Genomic DNA, 22,216 nt, shown 5'->3' with positions numbered 1-22,216 from the left:
CCCGATGTTTACCCTGGTTACCAGCGTAAACGTAAAAAAAAAAAAAAACACCTCATACTTACATTCCGGTGTCTGTCCCCCAACGCTGTGCTTCTCTGCACTGACTGTGAGCGCCAGCCGGAAAGCACAGCGGTGACGTCACCGCTGTGCTCTGCTTTCCAGCCGGCGCTTACACAGTGCAAAGAAGCACAGCGCCAGGGGACAGACACCGGAATGTAAGTATGTAGTGTTTGTTTTTTTTACGTTTACTCTGGTAACCAGGGTAAACATCGGGTTACTAAGCGCGGCCCTGCGCTTAGTAACCCGATGTTTACCCTGGTTACCAGTGAAGACATCGCTGAATCGGTGTCACACACGCCGATTCAGCGATGTCTGCGGGAGATCCTGCGATGAAATAAAGTTCTGGACTTTCTGCGCCGACCAACGATGGCACAGCAGGATCCTGATCACTGCTGCCTGTCAAACTCAACGATATCGCTAGCCAGGACGCTGCAACGTCACGGATCGCTAGCGATATCGTTCAGTGTGAAGGTACATTAAGTCCAATTTGAATGCATGATCATGGCTCTTCCCATGTAGTCTTGTTGGATTTGGAAAAATGGAGAATAGTGATCCATTTAGAAATGTAAGTGAAATTTGACATCACATACCAAGCCTAAGGTGTTAAAGTGTCTGCACAAACAATCCGAAGGCATTTGTACAACAGCAGGCAGCGGCAATAACAACAGCGGCAGGGCCGCGCTTAGTAACCCGATGTTTACCCTGGTTACCAGCGTAAAAGTAAAAAAAACAAACACTACATACTTACCTACCGCTGTCTGTCCCCGGCGCTCAGCTTCTCTGCACTCCTCCTGCACTGACTGTGAGCACAGCGGCCGGAAAGCAGAGCGGTGACGTCACCGCTCTGCTTTCCGGCTGACCGACGCTCACAGCCAGTGCAGGAGGAGTGCAGAGAAGCTGAGCGCCGGGGACAGACAGCGGTAGGTAAGTATGTAGTGTTTGTTTTTTTTTACTTTTACGCTGGTAACCAGGGTAAACATCGGGTTACTAAGCGCGGCCCTGCGCTTAGTTACCCGATGTTTACCCTGGTTACCAGTGAAGACATCGCTGGATCGGTGTCACACACGCCGATCCAGCGATGTCTGCAGGGAGTCCAGCGACGAAATAAAGTTCTGGACTTTGTTCAGCGACCAACGATCTCCCAGCAGGGGCCTGATCGTTGGTCGCTGTCACACAGAACGATTTCCTTAACGATATCGTTGCTACGTCACAAAAAGCAACGATATCGTTAACGATATCGTTATGTGTGAAGGTACCTATAGGGCTACGAGCCAGACATTCAGTTAGCGGTGTTCCATTTATCTCACACCACCCTTCTCAAAGGCTATCATGGTGCAGAGCAAGATAGCATTGGAGGCTGGAATGAAGGTCTATCCTCTTCAGTGATGAGTCCTGGACACAATGATAGCTGGAGATTGATCTGGAGACCATGTGGACAATGCCATGAAGATTCCTTCATGTGTGATATAATGTACTTCAGTTATCAATGTTTCTCTGATCTGAAGATATCCGCACAGTCAGGACAGCTCTACTTTGTGCTACAGATTTGTCACAAGAGAATGTTTCCTGTGTAAGCATGTCATTAGTGCAATGTGTATGGGAGATGCAACTGGCTGGCTTAGATATTGAAATGAGATGACCTCCCCCACATTCAACATTAATCACACATGCCCACAGGAAACTCTGTCCCTTTTTTCACCCAGGCCTATATCTGATTTCTATGGATTTGTTGAACCAGTAATAAAACCATATCAGTTAATTGCATATTTGTTTTAGTTTTGAAGTATACTTAAGTATAACTTTTTACCTTGCCAAACCATTTAATCTGTCCTGCTGTTTTCTATTGTTTATCTGTTCTGCCACCCCATCTACATGCTATCACTTTTATGCATAGATGACTAGAAGGGGCAACTTTTGCTTTATTATCATTCCCTTATTGTAAGCCAGGGGTGTACAACCATTTTGGTTCAAGGGCCACATTGTCATAATAAACCAATTCCAAGGGTAATTTTTTTTTTACAGTTTTACTTACATGAATACAGCACTAAAATAAGCCTCAGTTAATGATTACATCAGCACAACCACAGTCAATTCATTATTGTCACCAGAACTACCGTCCATGAATATATGAGCAGAACTATTATCCGTGCATGAATACAGCACCAGACCACTATCTGTGCATGAATACAGCACCAGAACCATCATCAATACATCAATGCAGCACCAAGCTTAGTACAGTGATAAAATGCAATGTCAGGTCAACCTCCATCATATGCTAAGAGTTATCAGCTTTCATCAGACTGTGGACCATACAGGAACCACAGTACTGATTACTCAGTCTGTATCACAAATAAACATTTACATTCAGATACCTTACACATGAGGTCTTCTCTGATTTTGTCTCCAGGTTGTACAAATGTCATGATTTGAGCTCGTCTCTGTAGAATTCCCTTTTAAAGAATTATAGCCACCACATTGTCTTCCCTTCTGAACCTTAGCTGCCTTGCTGACCTTCCTTACGAACCATGGCTTCCACACTATCTAGCATCATTTTTTCTAAATATAAATTTTAACATTCTATGCATTGCATTTGTTACAATCCGTTCTTGTAAAATCCTAGTTCTGAATCAAGTACTCTCAGTGCAATGTAATATACAGGTCCTTCTCAAAAAATTAGCATATAGTGTTAAATTTCATTATTTACCATAATGTAATGATTACAATTAAACTTTCATATATTATAGATTCATTATCCACCAACTGAAATTTGTCAGGTCTTTTATTGTTTAAATACTGATGATTGTTGCATACAACTCCTGATAACCCAAAAAACCGGTCTCAATAAATTAGCATATTTCACCCATCCAATCAAATAAAAGTGTTTTTTAATAACAAACAAAAAAACCAACAAATAATAATGTTTAGTTATGCACTCAATACTTGGTCGGGAATCCTTTGGCAGAAATGACTGCTGCAATGCGGCGTGGCATGGAGGCAATCAGCCTGTGACACTGCTGAGATGTTATGGAGGCCCAGGATGCTTCAATAGCGGCCTTAAGCTCATCCAGAGTGTTGGGTCTTGCGTCTCTCAACTTTCTCTTCACAATATCCCACAGATTCTCTATGGGGTTCAGGTCAGGAGAGTTGGCAGGCCAATTGAGCACAGTAATACCATGGTCAGTAAACCATTTACCAGTGGTTTTGGCACTGTGAGCAGGTGCCAGGTCGTGCTGAAAAATGAAATCTTCATCTCCATAAAGCATTTCAGCCGATGGAAGCATGAAGTGCTCCAAAATCTCCTGATAGCTAGCTGCATTGACCCTGCCCTTGATGAAACACAGTGGACCAACACCAGCAGCTGACATGGCACCCCACACCATCACTGACTGTGGGTACTTGACACTGGACTTCAGGCATTTTGGCATTTCCTTCTACCCAGTCTTCCTCCAGACTCTGGCACCTTGATTTCCGAATGACATGCAAAATTTGCTTTCATCAGAAAAAAGTACTTGGGACCACTTAGCAACAGTCCAGTGCTGCTTCTCTGTAGCTCAAAAGTGGCTTTACCTGGGGAATGCGGCACCTGTAGCCCATTTCCTGCACACGCCTGTGCACGATGGCTCTGGATGTTTCCACACCAGACTCAGTCCACTGCTTCCTCAGGTTCCCCAAGGTCTGGAATCGGTCCTTCTCCACAATCTTCCTCAGGGTCCGGTCTCCTCTTCTCGTTGTACAGCGTTTTCTGCCACATTGTTTCCTTCCAACAGACTTACCATTGAGGTGCCTTGATACAGCACTCTGGGAACAGCCTATTTGTTGAGAAATTTCTTTCTGGGTCTTACCCTCTTGCTTGAGGGTGTCAATGATGGCCTTCTTGACATCTGTCAGGTCGCTAGTCTTACCCATGATGGGGGTTTTGAGTAATGACACAGGCAGGGAGTTTATAAAAGCCTCAGGTATCTTTTGCATGTGTTTAGAGTTAATTAGTTGATTCAGAAGATTAGGGTAATAGGTCGTTTAGAGAACCTTTTCTTGATATGCTAATTTATTGAGACAGGTTTTTTGGGTTATCAGGAGTTGTATGCCAAAATCATCAGTATTAAAACAATAAAAGACCTGACAAATTTCAGTTGGTGGATAATGAATCTATAATATATGAAAGTTTAATTGTAATCATTACATTATGGTAAATAATGAAATTTAACACTATATGCTAATTTTTTGAGAAGGACCTGTATGTGTGGATTGCTAGCTCCTGGGGCAAGGCAAGTGTTTCACTCCCTTTCAATCCTTTAATCATATCTCCTGACTGCTCACTTAAAAAGTAATCTCACCTTCAAGCAAATTATAAAGATGCCCCTGAGTGCTCCAAAAGTAGTAATGCCAACTTTGTGCCACCCCCATAAATCAATAACATTTATACCGGCCTATTTTGAGTAACTCATCTCATCTTTTCTGGACACGATGTGGACTGGCAAAGGTGTGTCAATGCTGTGGTTTTCTTGCCTGCTCCTTGGCATTGCCATCTTTTAGGCCACCACAAAGATCCCACTGCATTGGCATCATATTGAAGCCAATATATTTCATTGTGGCACTCAATCAGGTGTTCAATGCTCACAACTCCGCCATTTGAAATTTTGCAAAAGTAAAGTTTTGTGCCTGGTGCAATCCTCCACCACAATAAGACACTTGTCTCGTGCCACCATTTCTGATAAATATTACTGACGAACCGTAATGTTGTCCTTATTGGTTGTAATATATACTAGGTAATAACGTTAAGTCCCGTTATATTAACCAAATGCCATAATTACAGTTTGAAGGGAGAACATAAGCCGAGGGTACAATGCCTTTAAGTATGAATGTTGGCAAAAACCACCGTCGTAATTCAATGTATTTTCAAGGATGTGGGAAGTCTTTCTCTCAGCTTCTGCATGAGCTAACTGCTAGCCTGAGCACTTAGTCTAGAGCCGGGGTGGGGGGGGGGGGGGGGGGCTAAATACTGTTTGTTTCCAGACTTTGAATAGATGGTCTGTATTTGATGCTGCCATGCCAAACGGGCCAGGATGACCAGCAATGGAAACCAGCGAGTTTCAGTTTACAACAAGGCGCTATATTCTTCAGTGCTGAGAACGTTTGATAACAATGATTCTTAAATTTGAGGCATTTACATGACTTGGTAATCAGTAGTGATCAACGAGCATACCCTGGTCCTAACAGAGTATCTTCAGCATGCTCAAATACTATGCTTGAGTTGCCGTGTATGCATGTCTCGCAGCTGTTCGACAGCCGCAACACATGCAGGGATTGCCTGTTTGCAGGCAGACTGTCCATTGGTCTGGTTGGGCTTATTGTTGCACAGATATCTTCTGTAAGCTCATACAGAACGCGGGACAGGTACATTCATGGAAGGTGTCACATAAAGCTTGTGGAAACGAGCCCTTTGTGTCACATAACCAATGAGCCCTGCTCTGAAGATGCACATTGCTCTCTTATTCCCTCTTTTTTTGGATATACAGTGGGTACGGAAAGTATTCAGACCCCTTTAAATTTTTCACTCTTTATTTCATTGCAGCTATTTGGTAAATTAAAAAAAGTTTATTTTTTCACATTATTGTACACTCCGCACTCCATCTTGACTAAAAAAAAACAGAAATGTAGAAATCTTTGCAAATTTATTAAAAAAGAAAAGCTGAAATATCACATGGTCATAAGTATTCAGACCCTTTGCTCAGACACTCATATTTAAGTCAAATGCTGTCCATTTCCTTGTGATCCAACTTGAGATGCTTCTACTCCTTCATTGGAGTCCAGCTGTGTTTAATTAAACTGATAGGACTTGATTCGGAAAGGCACACACCTGTCTATATAAAACGTCACAGCTCACAGTGTATGAAAACTGTTGAAGGAAAGAGCGCAAATAGTGCCTTATCTGAGAAGGTTAAAAGGTTAATCCATAAAGGCCCCTTCACATTAAGCGACGCTGCAGCCATACCGACAACGATCCGGATCGCTGCAGCGTCGCTGTTTGGTCGCTGGAGAGCTGTCACACAGACAGCTCTCCAGCGACCAACGATCCCGAAGTCCCCGGGTAACCAGGGTAAACATCGGGTTACTAAGCGCAGGGCCGCGCTTAGTAACCCGATGTTTACCCTGGTTACCAGCGTAAAAGTAAAAAAAAACAAACACTACATACTTACCTACCGCTGTCTGTCCCCGGCGCTCTGCTTCTCTGCACTCCTCCTGTACTGGCTGTGAGCACAGCGGCCGGAAAGCAGAGCGGTGACGTCACCGCTCTGCTTTCCGGCTGACCGACGCTCACAGCCAGTGCAGGAGGAGTGCAGAGAAGCACAGCGCCGGGGACAGACAGCGGAAGGTAAGTATGTAGTGTTTGTTTTTATTCAGTCGCCATGACAGCACAACAAGAGAGGGGATCCACCCTTCCGGGACAGGAAACCTCAGACATAAAAAGGGCGGCACCTCGCTCCCCCGCCAGTTGGTTTCCTGTCCCTGACAGTGGAACCTCTTCAGACAGGCCCAGAGAAGAGGGTCGAAGATAGAAGTTATCCCACTCCTGACAGGCCGATGCAAGTAGCGGGGGTCCCCTACCTCGGCCTGATCAGGAGGATGGAAGCACCACACGGCAGGGGGACTGTCTGTGTAGGTGACAGCAGGAGGAAGCAGCCCTAAGAGGGGGGTTGGCTTCTGGGGTGCCGCTATTTACCTGGAACGTAAGGCCCCATGGTGCGCATCTGCTGGAGCCTCCGAGGTCGGTCCGCTGCTGGCGCTGGGGTCTGCGATGGCTGGGGAGCGCTGCCGTCCTTGTTCGGCGCGTCTGCTCTCAGCGCCGCGGCCGCGTCCGGAAGGGGCGTGTCCCGATGACGCGGTGGCGCCTTATTCCGGCTAATGGCGGCGCCTGGTGTCGGAGGTGGGATTTTGGCCTCGGGGGGGGGGAGGTCCGGCGCTCTGAGGAAGCGGGGCAGTACCAATCAGCGGTGCACCGAGGAATGGCCCTGCTGACCCCCATCCGGGGGTGGTACCCAGGGGGATGGATTTAAGCGCTGCACTGAGGCCTCAACATTGTTCCTGTCCACCATTTCTGGAATGGAGTATTTGGAAGGAACACCGCAGCTGGGCGGTGAGCAGCAGCAGTCACCTGAACAACCTTTGAGCAGCTCCCAGCGGCGTTCTAGTGGCAGTAGTCGCGCTGGTAGAGCCAAAGAAGCTCAGAAATCAACTAAGTCCTCAGGCCGTAAGGAATCTCCGGCTAAGAAGGACCCCCCGATTACGGTACCATTCGCTGCAGGGATGGGTAAGTGAGCTTCGTGAAAGTACGTTTTCTGATAGCTGTCCCTCCTTGTATTCCCTCTCTCCTTATTAGGGGAGGAAATCTGTGTCCAAATCCAAACATAGGGAGTGTGCCATCTGTACGGAGCCGCTTCCAGATGGACATAAAAAGAAATTGTGCAGCATCTGCATTCAACAGTTAATTGAGGACGAGGCCCCTGACCTTACGTCTACTCTTAGGGATTTGGTTAGACAGGAGGTCAGAGATTCCATGAGGTCTCAGAAGACAGTTTCAAAAAAGAGGAAGGAGATATTATCCCCAGCCTCGGATGTGGATTCAGACACAGGTGGTATGAGCTCGGATTCTCATCCGTCATCATCATCAGAGGATGTGGAATCTAGTCGAACCTGTCTATCACTGGATAAGGTTAACCGCTTAGTCAAAGCTGTCAACAACACTATGGGCATTGAGGAGACCCAGGCGGAATGTTCCATACAGGACATAATGTTTAAAGGCATAGATCGCAAATCCAGAAGAGTGTTTCCGGTAGTTGATAAAGTTAAGTCACTGATTACGAGAGAATGGAAGAAACCCGAAAGGAAGGGGTCACTCCCACCAGCGTTCAAAAGAAGGTATCCCTTTGAGGAAGAGGCTTCTTCCTCCTGGGACAAGGTCCCGAAACTGGATGCGGCGGTGGCCAAAGCATGTAAAAAGACGTCTCTCCCATTTGAGGATCTGGGAAGCCTAAAAGACCCGCTTGATAGGAAAGCTGAGGTATTCCTTAAAGGAGCTTGGGAAACATCAGCAGGTTCCCTGAGGCCGGCGATTGCGGCCACCTGCACTGCCCGGTCGTTGATGGTATGGCTGGGTAATCTAGAAGACCAGCTCAAGGACAAGGTTCCTAGGAGCGAGATCCTATCATCTATGTCTATGATTCAGGATGCAGCAGCCTTCCTTTCGGATGCGTCAGCCGATTCCGTTAGGCTAGCTGCAAGGTCATCAGCACTGTCCAATGCGGCCCGTAGAGCTCTTTGGATAAAATGCTGGCCAGGAGACTTACAGGCCAGATCGAAACTATGTGGCATCCCCTGTGAGGGGGTTCATTTGTTTGGCCCAGTCCTGGATGAGCTTCTAGAAAAAGCAGGTGACAATAAAAAGCGATTCCCTCTTCTAACAAGACCCTTCTATAGACGGGAATACAACAGAGGAGGGCCGTATCGTCGAAGATCGGACAGAGATTCAAATAGAGATTCGACCAGATATAACTCTTACAGAAGAAGAGGTAGAGGTTTTATGTTTAACTCTCCTAGAGACTCTAAAAAGCCTCAATGACTGGCGGACCAGGTGGGCGGTAGGCTGTTGGCCTTCTACCCAGCCTGGTTGAAAATCACCAATAGTCCATGGATACTCAGTATCATTAAAGAGGGGTTAAAGTTCCAATTCCACCATACCCCCCAGGACAAATTTAAATTAACCCCTATCCGTTCTTCTCCCGCAGAACAATTGGCGTTTGGAGTCAAAGGTTCGAGATCTCCAAAAAAAGGGGGTTCTCGTTAAAGTACCTATGGAGGAACAAGGTACGGGGTTTTACTCCCCTTTATTCCTGATAAAGAAGCCAGATGGATCATATCGTACCATCATCAATCTGAAGGGCCTGAATGTATTCCTGCTGATCCCATCCTTTAAGATGGAATCTGTGAAGTCGGCAATAAAGCTCCTTTTTCACAATTGCTTCATGGTTGTCTTAGATCTGAAAGACGCCTATTACCATGTCCCGATACATGCAACTCATCAGCGCTTTCTCAGGGTGGCGGTTTCCCTTGCCGGCACAGTAGAACACTTTCAATATCGGGCACTCCCCTTTGGTGTTGCGGTCGCACCTCGGGTTTTCACTAAGATTATGGTAGAGGTTATGGCACACCTTCATGAGCAAAACATACTAATAATTCCCTACCTGGATGATTTATTGATCGTGGGGCGTTCAGAGGTACACTGTAAAGAACAGTTGGAGAAAGTGATAGCAGCATTACACAACTTAGGATGGATTATCAATCTCAAAAAGTCGCGTCTTCAGCCCTCAACGTCACAGCAGTTTTTGGGTCTTACTGTGGATTCGAGTCAGCAGGAATGTCGCCTGCCAGACTCAAAAGTTGATTCTATTCGTCGGCTGGCCTCCAAAGCAATTAATAATCCAGTAGTCTCCTTAAGAAATGCTATGTCACTCTTAGGTTCACTTACTTCTTGTTTTCCGGCGGTGATGTGGGCACAGTTTCACTCCAGGCCTCTGCAATGGGATATTCTGCATAATTTTAGGCGGCTGGGCGCTAACCTTGATAAAAATGTTTCCCTATCTGTAGAAGCCACGGGTTCCCTAAGTTGGTGGACGCACATCCCTAATCTACGTAGAGGTGTACCTTGGACAAATCAGATAACACGAGTGATAACAACTGATGCTAGCCCCACGGGTTGGGGGGCACACTGGGAAGACAATTACATTCAGGGTCTGTGGTCCCAATCTGAGCGAGACACGTCCTCCAATCTGAAGGAATTGATGGCGGTAGAACGCGCCTTAGATAGGTTCCTTGTACCTCTGCAGGGTAGACATGTTAGACTACTCTCTGACAACCAGGTGACCGTTGCTTATGTGAACCACCAAGGAGGTACACGATCTAGGTCATTAATGAACGTTACAAATCATATTTTTCAGATGGCCGAAAATCACCTGCTCTCCCTTACGGCCCTTCATATAAAGGGAAATCTAAATACCATGGCCGATTATTTAAGCCGCAACGAGCTCAAACAAGGGGACTGGTCTCTAAAACCGGCTGTCTTCAATCAGATCGTACGGTTATGGGGATGTCCAGAGATAGATCTGTTTGCCAGTCGGGGAAACAAGAAACTTCATCAATTCTGTTCCCTAGATCCAAGGGACAACCCGTATGCAATCGACGCTCTCCTGATCTCCTGGAACTTCAGTCTCGCCTATGCTTTTCCCCCTCTGAATCTGATTCCTATAGTTCTGAGGAAAATTCGGGAAGACAGGGCCCGAGTGATATTAATAGCCCCGTTCTGGCCCAGAAGGTCATGGTTCCCATGGCTGAGAAGCATGTCCATTTCCCAGCCATGGATCCTCCCAGAAGTTCCAGACCTCCTCTCCCAGGGTCCAGTTCTACATCCACGAGTATCCAACTTGCACCTGACAGCGTGGAATTTGAGAGGTCACTTCTGAAAGGGAAGGGATTCTCTCAAAATCTTGTAAATACTGTGCTCAAAAGTAGGAAAGCCTCCACGACTAGCATTTATGTTAGGGTATGGAGGAAGTTCCTATCAAGTTCAGGAGCACAAATCGAGAAAAAACCTGATATTGCTCAAGTCTTAGAATTTTTACAGAAGGGCCTAGAGTTAGGCTTAGCCACCAGCACCCTTAGAGTTCAGGTTTCAGCTCTAGGGGCACTGTATAATTCCAACCTAGCCAGTAATCACTGGATAACAAGGTTTTTCAAAGCGGTCACCAGATCCAGGCCGGTTGTTAAACAAAAGATAGTTCCATGGGATCTAAATCTTGTGCTCTCGGCTCTAACACAAGCTCCGTTCGAGCCTATTGATTCTGTTCCAATCAAGATCCTGTCGGTCAAGACAGCCCTCTTAGTTGCTCTTACATCGGCAAGAAGGGTTAGTGATCTTCAGGCATTGTCCAGACAACGTCCATATATGCAAATTATGGAAGATAGAGTGGTGATGAGGCCTGACCCTCTTTATCTTCCAAAGGTTGCGTCAAAATTTCATAGGTCCCAGGAGGTGGTCCTACCTTCATTTTGTTCTAATCCCTCTAACGATAAGGAGCAGAGATTTCATTGTTTGGACGTACGTAGGTGCCTTCTCAAATACATTTCAGTAACAGACACCTGGAAAAAAGACCACTCTTTATTTTTATCCTACCAGGGGGTTAGGAAGGGACTTAGAGTATCAAAAAATACGCTAGCCAGATGGATTAGGGAGGCGATATCTCTTGCTTATACCGCAGGTGGAGTGGAAATTCCAGAAGGTATAAAGGCTCACTCCACTCGTGCGGTAGCCACATCCTGGGCTGAGAGAGCAGAAGTATCGATTGAGGACATCTGTAAGGCGGCCACATGGTCTTCTCCATCCACCTTTCTTAGACACTATAGATTAGATCTAGGTGGCTCCTCCGACCTCACGTGGGAGAAGGGTGCTGGAGGCAGTGGTCCCTCCCTAGTCACTTTTCACTTCTCTGAAAGTCTCTCGTTGTGCTGTCATGGCGACTGAATAAATACGTACGCTACTCACCTGGTAGCAGTGTTTTTTCAGGAGCCATGACAGCACCCTTATATTCCCTACCCTCTTTGCTTATGGGTTCAACACTTCCTTTAGAAAATTCCTAAGTTTATTCACTGGGTGAATTGTATCATATATTAATATTGTTTATGTGCTACTAACCTAGAAGGTCCTTTCATACTCTGTAAACCAACTGGCGGGGGAGCGAGGTGCCACCCTTTTTATGTCTGAGGTTTCCTGTCCCGGAAGGGCGGATCCCCTCTCTCGTTGTGCTGTCATGGCTCCTGAAAAAACACTGCTACCAGGTGAGTAGCGTACGTATTTTTTTACTTTTACGCTGGTAACCAGGGTAAACATCGGGTTACTAAGCGCGGCCCTGCGCTTAGTTACCCGATGTTTACCCTGGTTACCAGTGAAGACATCGCTGGATCGGTGTCACACACGCCGATCCAGCGATGTCCACGGGAGATCCAGCGACGAAATAAAGTTCTGGACTTTGTTCAGCGACCAACGATCTCCCAGCAGGGGCCTGATCGTTGGTCGCTGTCACACATAACGATTTCCTTAACGATATCGTTGCTACGTCACAAAAAGCAACGATATCGTTAACGATATCGTTATGTGTAAAGGTACCTTAAGATTGCACTCACCAGATTTAGCGGAGTTGAAACATTGATAGGATTCGCTGCAGCAGATCCACGAGTCCAGGAAGGACCAGCCGTTAGATAGAGTTTGGGAAAATTGTGGTGTTCCTGTGGTGTTTCGTGATGAAGAAGTCTTGAATTCTGAAACGCATAGAATAATTAAAGCCACATGTACTAATAATTCTGGAATTCTAGTGATTCAGCAGCGCAGAAATTTGCCACAATTTTCCCAATCTGTAGCTCAGTGTGTCAGACCAAATGAGAATCATGAGGTCAAAGAAACTGGCCAGGGAGCTCAGAGACAGAATTGTGGCAAGGCACAGATCTGGCCAAGGTTACAAAAGAATCTCTGCAGTACTCAAGGTTCCTAAGAGCACAGTGGCTTCCATAATCCTTAAATGGAAGAAGTTTGGGACCACCGGAAGTCTTCCTAGACCTGGCCGTCCAGCCAAACTGAGCAATCGTGGAAGAAGAGCCTTGGTGAGAGAGGTAAAGAAGAACCTCAAGATCACTGTGGCTGAGCTCCAGAGGTGCAGTAGGGAGATGGGAGAAAGTTCCACAAAGTCAACTATCACTGCAACCCTCCACCAGTCGGGCCTTTATGGCAGAGTGGCCTGACGGAAGCCTCTCCTCAGTGCAAGACATATGAAAGCCCGCATAGAGTTTGCTAAAAAACACATGAAGAACTCCCAGACTATGAGAAATGAGATTCTCTGGTCTAATGAGACGAAGATAGACCTTTTTGGTGATAATTGTAAGCGGTATGTGTGGAGAAAACCAGGCACTGCTCATCACCTGCCCAATACAATCCCAACAGTGAAACATGGTGGTGGCAGCATCATGCTATGGGGGTGTTTTTCAGCTGCAGGGACAGGACGACTGGTTGTCATGGAAGAAAACATGAATGCGGCCAAGTACAGAGATATCCTGGATGAAAACCTCTTCCATAGTGCTCTGACCTCAGACTTGGCCGAAGGTTCACCTTCCAACAAGAGAATGACCCTAAGCACACAGCTCAAATAACAAAGGAGTGGCTTCAGAACAACTATGTGACCATTCTTGACTGGCCCAGCCAGAGCCCTGACCTAAACCCAATTGAGCATCTCTGGAGAGACCTGAAAATGGCTGTCCACCAACGTTCACCATCCAACCTGACGGAACTGGAGAGGATATGCAAGGAAGAATGCAGAAGATCCCCAAATCCAGGTGTGAAAACTTGTTGCATCATTCCCAAGAAGACTCATGGCGGTACTAGCTCAAAAGGGGCTTCTACTCAATACTGAGCAAAGGGTCTGAATACTTGTAAAAATTTCTGCAAATTTATTTTATATTTCTGTTTTTTTCAGTCAAGATGGGGTGCAAAAGTGCACATTAATGAGAAAAAATGAACTTTTTTGAATTTACTAAATGGCTGCGATGTAACAGAGTGAAAAATTCAAAGAGGTCTGAATACTTTCCGTACCCACTGTAAATAATGAGATCTTTAAGAACAGAATATTTTACTATATAGACTTTAATATATGTTTATTTTTATTATGTACAACACAGAAACCTGCCCGTTACCGTCGTGCCATTAGCTATGACAGTAAAGATTATTACATGCGCCTAATGCCAGGAAACCCAGCAGTATTTCAGGATACAGTAGAGGAAAGCACGGAAGGAGAAGCTGCCCAACATGAGCCAGAACATGGAGAAGACACCATTGCCAGGGTGAAAGGTAACGTAGCTGGCATTAAACTCTATGGGACTCTACATCTCATCAGGTCTTTTCCTGGAAAACTACATAAAAATGTTAAAAATAGGCACTTGATAGTTATTGTGTGAATATTATGGACGGAAGAGACTGGCATAAGAGGGGAGGTGGTGTTTATGGTTTTTCCTATGCATGCCTAGTGATTGACCTGTAAGCATAGCCCATAGGAGCAGAGGCAACTTCAGCTCACCCAGGGCAAAATCCTCCATTCACGAAACCTTGCAGTGCGCCAAGGAATAATTAGCAAAGGAAGAAAAAATCCAGCAAAGGGAAAAGATCCATAAAAAATGTAAAGTTTAAAAAACCACAAATATTTAGAAATCTTTGGGGTAATGAACTGCAGCAAACGCATTTCAGACATAGTTCTTATTCATTGCAATGAATAAGGATTACGTCTGAAATGCTTTTTTTTTTTGCGGTTCATTACCCTGAGGGTATATGCACACGTTCAGATTTTTTGCGTTTTTTCGCTATAAAAACGCTTAAAAAACGCAGACATATGCATCCTATCATTTAGAATGCATTCCACAATTTTTGTGCACATGATGCGTTTTTTTCCGCGAGAAAAACGCATCGCTGTAAAAAAAAAAAAGCAGCATGTTCATTAATTTTGTGGAATTTTCGTGTTTTTCCTGCTATTTAATGCATTGGGAAAGCTCCGGAAAAAAACTTGCAAAAAACGCATGCAGATTTCTGGCAGAATTGTCCGTTTTTTGTCAGGAAATTTCTGCAAGAAATCCTTGAATGTGTGCACACATAGCCTAAATGTTTTTTTGTATTTTTCAATTAACTTCAAGTTTTTGTGGATCTCCTCCCTTTGCTGGTTTTTCTTCCTATTGGTCACAGGCTCCTAAATGGTTGACGGTGATTACTTATTATAATCTTTGGATATCTCACATACAGTGTGATCAAAAGAAGTAAAAATGATCTTCACTAAGGTACTAATATATAAAAACCATTTTATTAAAGTTACATTAAAAAAAATATATATATATATACACATACAGTAAACAACATGTACAAGAAGGTGCTGAATCCACAAAAAAGGGACCACACTGCCATGGGCTAACTCTAAACTAACGGGATAGGCACATATATAAATAAATAACCCACAAATCAAAACTGCCTGGGTACAGAACAAATAACCCATATAAGGAGCTGTGGATAACATGCATAGATAGCCTCTGCTAATGTGCAGATATCCTAATAGGAAAGACTAACGACCACACCGCTCGCAAAAATGCGTAGCTGCAAGCCTATAAAGCATGTAGTAAGTGGGAAATATATGCAAAATAGAATATACCTTAACTGTGCGTCCCGTGTGAGAGCCCCGGCGTCCCGCTGCCCCGACGCGCGTTTCGCGTTCGCTTCTTCTGGAGGTGTGACGCGCGTCAGGGGCAGCGGGACGCCGGGGCTCTCACACGGGACGCACGGTTAAGGTATATTCTATTTTGCATATATTTCCCACTTACTACATGCTTTATAGGCTTGCAGCTACGCATTTTTGCGAGCGGTGTGGTCGTTAGTCTTTCCTATTAGCCTCTGCTAATGTGCAGATATCCTATCTATGCATGTTATCCACAGCTCCTTATATGGGTTATTTGTTCTGTACCCAGGCAGTTTTGATTTGTGGGTTATTTATATATGTGCCTATCCCGTTAGTTTAGAGTTAGCCCATGGCAGTGTGGTCCCTTTTTTGTGGATTCAGCACCTTCTTGTACATGTTGTTTACTGTATGTGTATATATATATATTTTTTAATGTAACTTTAATAAAATGGTTTTTATATATTAGTACCTTAGTGGAGATCATTTTTACTTCTTTTGATCACACTGTATGTGAGATATCTGAGTATAGCCGGTACTTTTACTCCCCATATTGGAGGGAATATAACATAGTTTTGAGCAATTATCTGTGAATATATATTATTATAATCTTTCCAGTATTATGCATTGATGCCATGGATAAGCCATTCACATGTGATGGGTGAAAGTGTACCCCACCGATCAGCATTTGTACTGTTGGGTTGGACAATGAAAAAATGAAGGTGATCCAGTTCAAACAACAATGAACAATGGACAATGCACTGTAACTTTACTATTAAAATTGAGTGGGACTTCAATGACAAATGCTTGTTTTACCGCAGCATGCTATTTTTTTTTTACAACCAAGAACACAATAAATTTCATGATTCTTTCAGGCCTGGTGAAAGCACCTCTGAAACGATCCAGATCAGCTCCTGATGGAGGAGAAGATGAGAACCAAGAGCTCCTACAAGACCAGCTGAGCGAAGGCTCTTCCATAGATGAAGATGAGAAGATGGACAGTACCACCCTTCTGCGACTTCTTGAGGAAGGAGAGAAAGTAAGTGAATAACTCTGTAATTTAATAAGTGGAATCCACAACGCAAATGTGAACAGATCCTAATACAGTCAAGAGAAATCTGTCAGCAAGTGTTTCCTATTTAATCTGAGAGCAGCATAATGGAGGGGCAAAGACCCCAGTTCCAGGGTTGTCACTTAAGCAGCTTGTTATTGTAGTTTCAATAAAATCAATGTTTTATACTAGAGGACTAGTAAACCTGACGCCATGTCATCCTACGTGATTGTTGAGCTCTGTGTTTGCCCCACCATTGATTAACGGCTTTTATTTACACTGTACGTTTGCTAAACAGTGATGTAGGTGGCGATATTCAGAGCTTAGCGGTCCGAGAATTGGAAGATCTACAGCAGAGGAAAGTGATTTTATCAAAACTGCACCAAGCAGACCTGTGAGTGACACATCACTGGAATCTGGGTTTCTGTCTCTATATAATGCTGATCTCAGAACATATAGCAAAAACCTGATGTCTGATTCCCTTTAAATAAGTCTGTCAGCAGGTGTTTGCTAACCCATCTGAACGCAGCACGATTTAGGAGGAGAGATCCTGATCCAGCTGTGTCTCTTACTGGGCTGTTTTCTGTCATTTTGATGAAATTACTGTTTTAACTGCTGCAGATCTAGCGGTGCTCAGAATGCTGAGCTCTGTATAATCCCGCCCACGCCACTGATTGGTAGCTTTCAGTATACACTGTGCTTAAGTAAAAAAAACTGCCAATCAGTGGTGGGGTCGGAGGTATGCAGACCTCATGAATATGGAGGACTACATGGCAGCAGGTCTATTAGTCCTCCTTAAATATTCTAGTGTTATAACTGATTTTATAAAAGCTACAACAAGCTTGCTAGAATCGGGGTCTCGGTCTCTTCATTTTGCTGCTCTCAGATTAGTTGGCAAAAACCTGGTGGCAGATTCCCATTAACAGTAATAAAAGTTATTGAATTTCAGTTTTATTTTTTTTTGTCTTACACATAAAATCACTATTGTTTGCACTTTCTATTACAATTGCGCCACCTATTGGTGGAAATGTCATAATGGAAATATTGTTTGCTCCATGAGAAAAAATCTCTGATTTAGTTTGTTGCCAATACTTAGTGAAAGTTCTATTGTTTTCTTACCATTTCTTACAATAATGAATAATTCTTATTAATGAATTTCAGATCCAGCACATGTATCGCAGTGCAAGGGTTCAGGGCTTGGATACTGGTGAGGGGCTCCTGTTGTTTGGCAAAGAACACTTCTATGTTGTTGATGGGTTCACACTGACCGCCAACAGGGAAATTCGGGATATTGAGACTCTACCAGTGAAGTAAGTGGTTGTCTCCTCATCTAAAGACAAAGTGGAGGTCCACCATCCTTTTAAGGTGGCTCCATGCTTACATGGTTTATGCAATGTTACTCATATGCGTATTTTGGGACTTGTCGTTTAATTGCTTTTGATGGTTATCTTTATTCTAGTATGCATGAGCCAATTATTCCTCGTGGAGCCAGGCAGGGTCCCAGCCAACTGAGGAGAACTTGCAGCATCTTTGCCTACGAAGATATCAAAGAAGTTCATAAACGAAGATACCTGTTACAGGTAGAGTCCTAAGAGTTAGAATAGATGCAGCTATGGATGACTGCCAACATATTATAAGCCTTGATTGGGGAGTCATGGAAAAATCAGTGCTCCGAAATGAGATTATTATCAGAAAAAAAAATTCCCATTTGATTATTTTATACTGTAATGTGTTAAAATCGAAAAAAAAAAAAAGATCTCAGACATGGAGTTGCGGAAACAAAAGTATATAATATATTAGAAAGGTATGTTTAATACAGGATCTGCAACAGTGGAGTTCTGGCGCACCAGTGCATAATAATAATAATCTTTATTTATTTATTTTATATAGTGCTAGCATATAGCATATTCCGTAGCGCTTTACAGTTTTGCACACATTATCAGTGCATGAGGGGTAACCCAGTGTGTCAGTGTTTGGCCAAGCCGCAAGTTTTTCTGTTCCCAATTTGTGGATATACCGACCATATTTTTCGCTTTATAAGACGCACCTGATTATAAGACGCACCCCCAAATTTGGTGAAGAAAAAGAGAAAAAAATTATTTTATGTTAAATGGGGGTCTGTCTTATAATGCCAGTGTCCGTCTTACAAATCATATATATGTCCCTCATCCTGGTATCTATATAACCCCCATCCTGGCACACTGCCCCCCTGTGCTGCTGGCACACTGCCCCCCTGTGCTGCTGGCACACTTGCCCCCCTGTGCTGCTGGCACACTGCCCCCCCATCTCATCCTGGATATGGACCCCCGTCACTTTAAGCCCCCCTGCTGGCACGCACATGGCCCCCCCAGTCACTACATGCCCTCCTGCAGGCACACACATGGCCCCCCAGTCACTACATGCCCCCCTGCTGGCACACACATGACCCCCCCCCAGTCACTACATGCCCCCTGCTGGCAGGCACATGCCCCCCCAGTCACTACATGCCCCCCTGCAGGCACACACATAGCCCCCCAGTCACTACATGCCCCCCTGCTGGCAGGCACATGGCCCCCCCAGTCACTACATGTCCCCCTGCTGGCAGGCACATGCCCCCCCAGTCACTACATGCCCCCCTGCAGGCACACACATAGCCCCCCAGTCACTACATGCCCCCCTGCAGGCACACACATAGCCCCCCAGTCACTACATGCCCCCCTGCTGGCAGGCACATGGCCCCCCCAGTCACTACATGTCCCCCTGCTGGCAGGCACATGGCCCCCCCAGTCACTACATGCCCCCCTGCAGGCACACACATAGCCCCCCAGTCACTACATGCCCCCCTGCTGGCACACACATGCCCCCCCCCCCCCAGTCACTACATGCCCCCCTGCTGGCAGGCACATGGCCCCCCCAGTCACTACATGCCCCCCTGCAGGCACACACATAGCCCCCCAGTCACTACATGCCCCCCTGCTGGCAGGCACATGATAAAATAACAAACACTTAACTCACCTTCTGATTATGTCTCCCTGCTCCCAGCTCCTCGGTTGCGCTTCCTGTTTCCCAGGCATCAGATCATGTGACCTGGGCACACAGTGATGACATCACTGTGCTGTGCCGATCACATGATCTGATGTCGGCACAGACACAGGAAGAGCCACAGGAGAACTGGGAGCAGGGAGCCATCATTGGAAGGTGAGCACCCATCTGTGCCAGCAGGGGGGCATGTAGTGACTGGGGGGGCTATGTGTGTGCCTGTAGGGGGGCATGTAGTGACTGGGTGGGGCCACATCTGTGCCTGCAGGGGGGCATGTAGTGACTGGGGGGCCATGTGTGTATGGGCATATTACTGATGGGAGGAAGGGGAGTGTAGGCACATGTAATATGCACTGCTCCCCTGTCAAGCAACTCGGCGCGGCTTCAGCACTGAGGTGATGGACAGGGGGGCAGTGAATATTACATGAGGCTAATGAGCAGGAGCACGTGACCTCCCGCTGTCTCTGCAGCACGTGACCTCCCGCTGTCTCTGCAGCACGGGACCTCCCGCTGTCTCTGCTGCCCGCAGCCAGCCCACTCCAGCTTCCTGACACCACTCCAGAGCCGCCCCACCTCCTCTACAGCACAGCACACAGATTCGGATTATAAGACGCACCCGCCACTTTCCCCAAAAATTTGGGGGAACAAACGTGCGTCTTATAATCCAAAAAATAAGGTACCGTATATACTCGAGTATAAGCCGAGATTTTCAGCCCAAATTGTTGGGCTGAAAGTGCCCCTCTCGGCTTATACTCGAGTCAAGGTGGGCGGCAGGGTCGGCTGGTGAGGGGGAGAGGGCGCTGAGGTATACTCACCTAGTCCCGGCGGTCCTGACGCTCCCCCTGCCGTCCCACGGTCTTGGGTGCTGCAGTTCTTCCCCTCTTCAGCGGTCACGTGGGACCGCTCATTAGAGAAATGAATAGGCGGCTCCACCTCCCATAGGGGTGGAGCCGCATATTCATTTCTCTAATCAGCGGTAACGGTGACCGCTGATAGAGGAAGAAGCTGCGGCACCGAAGACAGCTGTCCGGGAGAAGGAGCCGGACGCCGGGACCAGGTAAGTATGTCACAGTTACCTGTCCCCGTTCCACACGCCGGGCACCGCTCCATCTTCCCGGCGTCTCTCCATCTTCCCGGCGCCGCTCCATCTTCCCGGCGTCTCTCCATCTTCCCGGCGCCTCCATCTTCCCGGCGTCTCTGCGCTCTGACTGTTCAGGTCAGCGGGCGCGATGACGCATATAGTGTGCGCGGCGCCCTCTGCCTGATCAGTCAGTGCAGAGACACCGGGACGAGACGCCGGGACCGGACGCTGGGAGCTGCAAGCAAGAGAGGTGAGTATGGCTTTTTTTTTTTTTTATTGCAGCAGCAGCAGCAATGGCAGAGATTTATGTGGAGCATCTATGGGGAAATATGAACGGCGCAGAGCACTATATGGCAGAGCTATGGGGCAATATGAACGGCGCAGAGCATATATGGGGCACAGATATGGGGAAATATGAACGGTGCAGAGCACTATATGGCAGAGCTATGGGGCAATATGAACGGTGCAGAGCACTATATGGGGCACAGCTATGGGGCAATATGAACGGTGCAGAGCACTATATGGGGCACAGATATGGGGCAATAATGAACGGTGCAGAGCACTATATGGGGCACAGATATGGGGAAATATGAACGGTGCAGAGCACTATATGGGGCACAGCTATGGGGCAATAATGAACGGTGCAGAGCACTATATGGGGCACAGATATGGGGAAATATGAACGGTGCAGAGCACTATATAGCACAGCTATGGGGCAATAATGAACGGTGCAGAGCACTATATGGCACAGCATTGGGGCAATATGAACGGTGCAGAGCACTATATGGCACATCTATGGGGAAATAATGAACGGTGCAGAGTACTATATGGCACAGCTATGGGGAAATAATGATCTATTTTTATTTTTGAAATTCACCGGTAGCTGCTGCATTTCCACCCTAGGCTTATACTCGAGTCAATAAGTTTTCCCAGTTTTTTGTGGCAAAATTAGGGGGGTCGGCTTATACTCGGGTCGGCTTAAACTTGAGTATATACGGTAAGTATTTTTTCACCTTTTTATTTCCCACAGCACAGAAAAAAATCTGTTTGAAAATTGTGGAAACACCATTTACATGTAAGGAAACTGCAGTATCCACTGATTTTGTGTGGACTTTGTTACTGCATTCACCTAAATCTGGAAGTGTGTATACAGACTAAGGGTAGGGTCACAAGACCATCTTCTCCACATCCGAGAAAAATGGGCCAATTATTCTGATCAGACTTGGATTAGAGTTTGATCAACATGGTATCAGTTTTTCTCGGACATGGAGAGGAAAAAAAAAGTGCAATCAGAAAGTTCGAAAAGTCGCAAAGTAGGGAACATATGTTCACTTTTAAAACATCTAGAAACCCTCAACTCCACCTAAAATGGCAAAAAAAATAATAGACGAACACATAAACTGATCTTAAGGTGCAAATGTAAAGAAAAATATGGTGCAAACAATTTTTTAAAAAAAGCGTAACATTTCGTGCCTGCATAAAATCAATAAAGTAGATTTGCAAATTTTCATAAAGTTGCAAATGATCAACCTGGATAAAATTTGGAAACCCTAAAATTTGCCCAAAATGGCAAACATAAAAGGCCACAATCAAACACATAAAAAAGTGACTTTAAAAAAAACGGTGCAAATAGAAAGATGATATGGCGCAAATACAGTAATGAATTGAGTCCAAAGTGTTTTTTACATCATGTTGGTGTCTGGG

General features: G+C 45.6%; 1 protein-coding gene across 6 annotated transcripts in view; it reads left to right on the top strand.

Moving 5' to 3' along the window:
• WDFY3 (WD repeat and FYVE domain containing 3) overlaps positions 1–22,216 on the top strand; it is a 382,468-nt gene that overhangs the window by 328,488 nt on the left and 31,764 nt on the right. For all 6 annotated transcript variants that reach the window (XM_069743279.1, XM_069743265.1, XM_069743271.1 and 3 more), the window contains 4 exons: positions 13,834–14,002; positions 16,238–16,401; positions 17,575–17,723; positions 17,873–17,993. In XM_069743279.1, the coding sequence (XP_069599380.1) occupies positions 13,834–14,002; positions 16,238–16,401; positions 17,575–17,723; positions 17,873–17,993 (603 nt within the window). The remainder of the gene's footprint in view (positions 1–13,833; positions 14,003–16,237; positions 16,402–17,574; positions 17,724–17,872; positions 17,994–22,216) is intronic.

The sequence above is a fragment of the Ranitomeya imitator genome, chromosome 1 (assembly GCF_032444005.1).
Source record: "Ranitomeya imitator isolate aRanImi1 chromosome 1, aRanImi1.pri, whole genome shotgun sequence".
NCBI lineage: Eukaryota > Metazoa > Chordata > Amphibia > Anura > Dendrobatidae > Ranitomeya > Ranitomeya imitator.
This window is presented reverse-complemented; position numbering and strand designations above follow the sequence as displayed.